The sequence below is a fragment of the Oncorhynchus gorbuscha genome, unplaced genomic scaffold, assembly GCF_021184085.1.
Source record: "Oncorhynchus gorbuscha isolate QuinsamMale2020 ecotype Even-year unplaced genomic scaffold, OgorEven_v1.0 Un_scaffold_1308, whole genome shotgun sequence".
NCBI classification, from domain to species: Eukaryota; Metazoa; Chordata; class Actinopteri; order Salmoniformes; family Salmonidae; genus Oncorhynchus; species Oncorhynchus gorbuscha.
The window spans coordinates 31,477-37,500 of NW_025746123.1; the positions used below are offsets into that span (position 1 = coordinate 31,477).

Here is a 6,024-nt window from a genome sequence, read left to right on the forward strand (position 1 = left end):
GGCAGGACTTGGGGGAATCTAGAACTCTAGCAGTGGGAGGACTTGGGGGAATCTAGAACTCTAGCAGTGGGAGGACTTGGGGGAATCTAGAACTCTAGCAGTGGGAGGACTTGGGGGAATCTAGAACTCTAGCAGTGGGAGGACTTGGGGGAATCTAGAACTCTAGCAGTTGGAGGACTTGGGGGAATCTAGAACTCTAGCAGTTGGAGGACTTGGGGGAATCTAGAACTCTAGCAGTGGCAGGACTTGGGGAATCTAGAACTCTAGCAGTGGGAGGACTTGGGGGAATCTAGAACTCTAGCAGTGGGAGGACTTGGGGAATCTAGAACTCTAGCAGTGGGAGGACTTGGGGAATCTAGAACTCTAGCAGTTGGAGGACTTGGGGGAATCTAGAACTCTAGCAGTGGGAGGACTTGGGGGAATCTAGAACTCTAGCAGTTGGAGGACTTGGGGGAATCTAGAACTCTAGCAGTGGGAGGACTTGGGGGAATCTAGAATGGGTGGCTGTTGTCATCGCTTTCTCACATACTGATTTGACGTGTTATGTTCCAATCAGTCAAACACCTTTCTATCCCTTTTATATTAGTGGTTTGTGTCTCATTCCATGTTTTTAATTTATTTGTAGATCATTCAGTCTAACAACCAGGGTTGTGAAATTCAGCTTATTTTCCTGGTTGGAGTTCTGGGGAAACTTGGGAAAGTTACTGTCATTCTGAAATCTTACTAACTACAGTGTTCTGTCTATAGATGAACGGTCAGTAAGGTGTTTCTGACACACTGACTAACAACAATCACCATTCTAGCTTTACCGGGGTCGGTGTGCGACACAGCCACTGTGTGTAAGTACAGTAACTGTAAGGCGCAGTATGTACGAGAACCCAAACCGTCAGACGTTGACTGTAGTTTTGCCTTCGGTCATGTGATCGCAGCTTATAGAACAGAGGTCCACGGCTCAGGTTTTCATTTGTCCCCTGTGGCTCTAAGTTGATTAAGTAATATCATTGATTGGATAGAGACACACACACCTGGTGGCCCAGGTCAAAATGAGTGTTATTTAAAGTTAGACTCTGTGAAATGATGTTGCCACGAGCAACACCGCAGATACTAAGATGAGCGAGATGCAACACTTCTCTCTCACAGTCACACACAGTATCTGAACACATGTTCACTTCAGAGTGATGTTGCTTCTAGCTTGGTGGCCATGATTTGTTTGTAGAAACAGAATGGAAACCGTACGTGTGTGAGTGTAGAGGCGTGAGGGACAGGAGCTTGCCATTGATTGGTCAGGAGGAGAAAATGTACTGTAGTTTGTGTCAATGAAATTTGAGATGGAAAAAAACACCAAAAGGGGACAAGTTGAGCCTCGTGCTTCAATGCTCTTAGTTGTGTAAATTGACCCACTGTGCTGTTTACTGTCTACATCTCTGCCACATCACTGAGGCCACCTTTAAACGGTTAGTAAGGAAAGCAGCATGCAGATGGCCCCGGGACTGCAGGTGGGCCCCGGGACCGGAGGTGGGCCCCGGGACCGCAGGTGGGCCCCGGGACCGCAGGTGGCCCCCCGGGACCGCAGGTGGGCCCCCGGGACCGCAGGTGGGCAGACCTGCTTTAGAGTCATAACCTGTGTCCCAAATCAACCCCTAGCCCCTATTCCTACATCCTACCCTTTTGGGGCACTAGTGCAGAACTGAGAGGATTGGATGGGTATCAGCAATATAATAATTTATTAAACTCTTATAGTGCTATTCATTATTACATAAAGAATCTCAAAAGTGTTTTAAAAGCAACACACAACAACAACAAAAAAGACTAGAAATTTAGAAAACAACATCGTTCATGAGAGGGTCGGGAAGTTCACGGGTTGAGGGGTCATCGGAGGGAGGCTGTCCGAGGGGAAAGGTGGATGGGTTGAGGGGTCATCGGAGGGAGGCTGTCCGAGGGGAAAGGTAGACGGGTTGAGGGGTCATCGGAGGGTGGCTGTCCGAGGGGAAAGGTGGATGGGCTGTCCGAGGGGAAAGGTGGATGGGCTGTCCGAGGGGAAAGGTGGATGGGCTGTCCGAGGGGAAAGGTGGATGGGCTGTCCGAGGGGAAAGGTGGATGGGCTGTCCGAGGGGAAAGGTGGATGGGCTGTCCGAGGGGAAAGGTGGATGGGCTGTCCGAGGGGAAAGGCGTGGATGGGCTGTCCGAGGGGAAAGGCGTGGATGGGCTGTCCGAGGGGAAAGGTGGATGGGCTGTCCGAGGGGAAAGGTGGATGGGCTGTCCGAGGGGAAAGGCGTGGATGGGCTGTCCGAAGGGAAAGGCATGGATGGGTTGAGGGGTCATCGGAGGGGAAAGGCGTGGATGGGTTGAGGGGTCATCGGAGGGGAAAGGCGTGGATGGGTTCAGGGGTCATCGGAGGGAGGCTGTCCGAGGGGAAAGGCGTGGATGGGTTGAGGGGTCATCGGAGGGAGGCTGTCCGAGGGGAAAGGCGTGGATGGGTTGAGGGTCATCGGAGGAGGCTGTCCGAGGGGAAAGGCGTGGATGGGTTGAGGGGTCATCGGAGGGAGGCTGTCGGAGGGAAAAGGCGTGGATGGGTTGAGGGTCATCGGAGGGAGGCTGTCGGAGGGGAAAGGCGTGGATGGGTTGAGGGGTCATCGGAGGAGGCTGTCCGAGGGGAAAGGCGTGGATGGGTTGAGGGGTCATCGGAGGGAGGCTGTCCGAGGGGAAAGGCGTGGATGGGTTGAGGGGTCATCGGAGGGAGGCTGTCCGAGGGGAAAGGCGTGGATGGGTTGAGGGGTCATCGGAGGGAGGCTGTCCGAGGGGAAAGGCGTGGATGGGTTGAGGGGTCATCGGAGGGAGGCTGTCCGAGGGGAAAGGCGTGGATGGGTTGAGGGGTCATCGGAGGGAGGCTGTCGGAGGGGAAAGGCGTGGATGGGTTGAGGGGTCATCGGAGGGAGGCTGTCCGAGGGGAAAGGCGTGGATGGGTTCAGGGGTCATCGGAGGGAGGGAGGCTGTCGGAGGGGAAAGGCCTGGATGGTCTCTGGAGCAAGTCCAGCGGCAGACGGTGTCATCGAGGTGGAGCAAAACTCCACCTATCAGAGGGCACGGTGGAGCTGTTATCATATGGCTAGTACCTATCCAATCCTTTCCTATCTAGAGTAGGGAATAGGGGTCAAGGTTTTTGGTTTAGGATTCTGTTTAGTGCTCCCAATTCTTCGGCTTCGTCCCAATTCTCTTCCTTGCTCACATAGTGTGTCCACTTGGCTAGCACACTCCCTGTCGTAGATTTAAAAGCATGGGATTGGTATAAGCATTGGCTGGGGGGGGGGGGTTTCCAGCATTGCTAAGTCCATGCAACAACAAAAAAAAGTGTGCAAGTGTACAGTTCAGGAGAGGGGGGAAAAGGTTGGTGGTTTGGGACGTGGCCTTCAAGCTCTCATTGACGTTTTGCCTGTGGGATGTGTCCAAAATGGATCCTTTCTCCTTCTATAGTGCACTACTCTAGAGCCCTGGTCAGGAATAGGGTGTTTAGGGAAGAGGAAGAGGGCTCTGTAGGGAATAGGGTGTCTGTTTAGGGAGGAGGAAGAGGGCTATGTAGGGAATAGGGTGTCTGTTTAGGGAAGAGGAAGTGGTCTATGTAGGGAATAGGGTGTCTGTTTAGGGAAGAGGAAGTGGTCTATGTAGGGAATAGGGTGTCTGTTTAGGGAAGAGGAAGTGGTCTATGTAGGGAATAGGGTGTCTGTTTAGGGAGGAGGAAGTGGTCTACGTAGGGAATAGGGTGTCTGTTTAGGGAAGAGGAAGTGGTCTATGTAGGGAATAGGGTGTCTGTTTAGGGAAGAGGGTGGCCAGGGGACCATTTTATTATTATGATGATGATGATGATGATGCTGATGACTGTACAAGGTTTGCTTTACTGTTTGTGCTCAGTTCTAATCCTTTTGGTTTAGGTTGTTTCCTAATGGCAGGTCAAGCAATAAAACAAATACATTCTTACAAATTGTGTCAACTGTGGTTATTGATGGTTTGTTTGAGGTGTGTCTCGTTCTCTCTGTGTGTATGTCCATTCTGAAGTCCTTCATCACCAGAACTCTGCACAATAGTCACTACAGAGGAACCCACTGGACACTTACATTTACATTTAAGTCATTTAGCCACTTGTTGTATGTCCCAAATTGCCACTTAATCCCTATGTGTGCACTACTTTTGACCAGAACCCATTGGGCCCGTAGTGTACTACATAGGGAATATGGTGTGATTTGGGAAGAACACATTGTCATTTACAGAGTTCAACTGCTGTCGGGGGAAAAAAAAAACTTTCCCTTTAAACACGTTCGGTCTTTTCCGGGAGGTTCCGCCGGGATTCGACACTGCCTCCCTCCGCTACTGCAGCCTGGTCGCGAGGAGCTGTACCAATTCACTTATTATTAGCGATATATCAGAAATGATAAACAATTTGCCATTTTAAAACCAGGGAATAGTCCGTCGTTGGATACCACCACCCTCTGCAAAATGCAGGCCATCAAATGCGTCGTGGTGGGCGATGGGTAAGACCTTTTGTGTGTGTTTAGGCTGAAAATGTGTCCTTTTTCGAGTCTGTGAGGGCAATTGTTGCAGTAAAGGGCTGGGGCTATAGCGGGTTGAATGGGTCGGCGCTCACTTCTCTAGAATCCGCTCTCTCATCAGTGCGTGAGCGTAAAATGAATGTTGAGCAATTACATTTTTTATTTTGTTAGCCTCCTTTGTGATTTCATGTTATCAATGTATTCGCCAAATTTTCCGCCAGGTTTTGCACAATACATTATAAGTTCGGGTGTGAAATATTATGCCTGAAATTGAACTAAAGCTATTTGAACGTTTCATTGAAATATAAAAAATTAGAAACTAACTAAAGCTTCTCGGATTAACAACATTTGGAAACCCATATTTTTCGGGGGTTGAGCATAATTGTGAAATATACATTAATATGTGCATAGTTGCAGAAATGTCGCTGGGAGGGCTTGGCTGAGACTCATTAAATGATGTAATGCTTTCACACCTACACAGCCAGCTCCTACGGAGGCACGGGCTACGGATGGGCATGGGCACCTATGCAAAATGCCGTGTTTATATAGCCTTTCTACCATAGACATCTTTGAAAGACAGGTTTATTTGACTTCTGCTACATTGTGATGCGGTGCGGATGCGGCGTAGATTTTGGGTAGTGTGTGGAGGTAGGGTGCACTGGACTGCATAGCATAGCTAAACAGGGGTGTGGGGGGGCTGTCTAGGATTTTTTTTTAGGGGATGGGCAACACACACACATGCGCAATATTGTACAACTAACCTTGTGGGGACATGTAATACAGTCAAATCAAATCAAATGTATTTATATAGCCCTTCGTACATCAGCTGATATCTCAAAGTGCTGTACAGAAACCCAGCCTAAAACCCCAAACAGCAAACAATGCAGGTGTAAAAGCACGGTGGCTAGGAAAAACTCCCTAGAAAGGCCAAAACCTAGGAAGAAACCTAGAGAGGAACCGGGCTATGTGGGGTGGCCAGTCCTCTTCTGGCTGTGCCGGGTAGAGATTATAACAGAACATGACCAAGATGTTCAAATGTTCATAAATGACCAGCATGGTCAAATAATAATAAGGCAGAACAGTTGAAACTGGAGCAGCAGCACAGTCAGGTGGACTGGGGACAGCAAGGAGCCATCATGTCAGGTAGTCCTGGGGCACGGTCCTAGGGCTCAGGTCCTCCGAGAGAGAGAAAGTCCCATTCAAAGTCCTAGTTTCCCTAACCCTAAAACTAACCCTAGTCTGGGTCCAAAAGCCTTCTTAACAGCTTCTACCCCCCAAGCCATAAGACTCCTGAGCAGCTAATCAAAGGGCAACCCAGACCCTCTTTAACACTGCTGCTACTCTCTGTTTATTATCTATGCATAGTCACTTTAACTCTACCTACATGTACATATTACCTCCACTAACCGGTGCCCCCCGCACATTGACTCTGTACCAGAACCCCCTGTATATAGCCTCCACATTGACTCTGTACCGGTACCCC

General features: G+C 49.7%; 1 protein-coding gene across 1 annotated transcript in view; it reads left to right on the top strand.

Moving 5' to 3' along the window:
- Nucleotides 1-4,344: 4,344 nt before the first annotated feature.
- LOC124022143 (ras-related C3 botulinum toxin substrate 3-like) overlaps nucleotides 4,345-6,024 on the top strand; it is a 15,432-nt gene continuing 13,752 nt past the window's right edge. Inside the window, exon 1 of the mRNA XM_046337186.1 lies at nucleotides 4,345-4,523. Within this exon, the coding sequence (XP_046193142.1) occupies nucleotides 4,489-4,523 (35 nt within the window). The 5' untranslated portion in view covers nucleotides 4,345-4,488. The remainder of the gene's footprint in view (nucleotides 4,524-6,024) is intronic.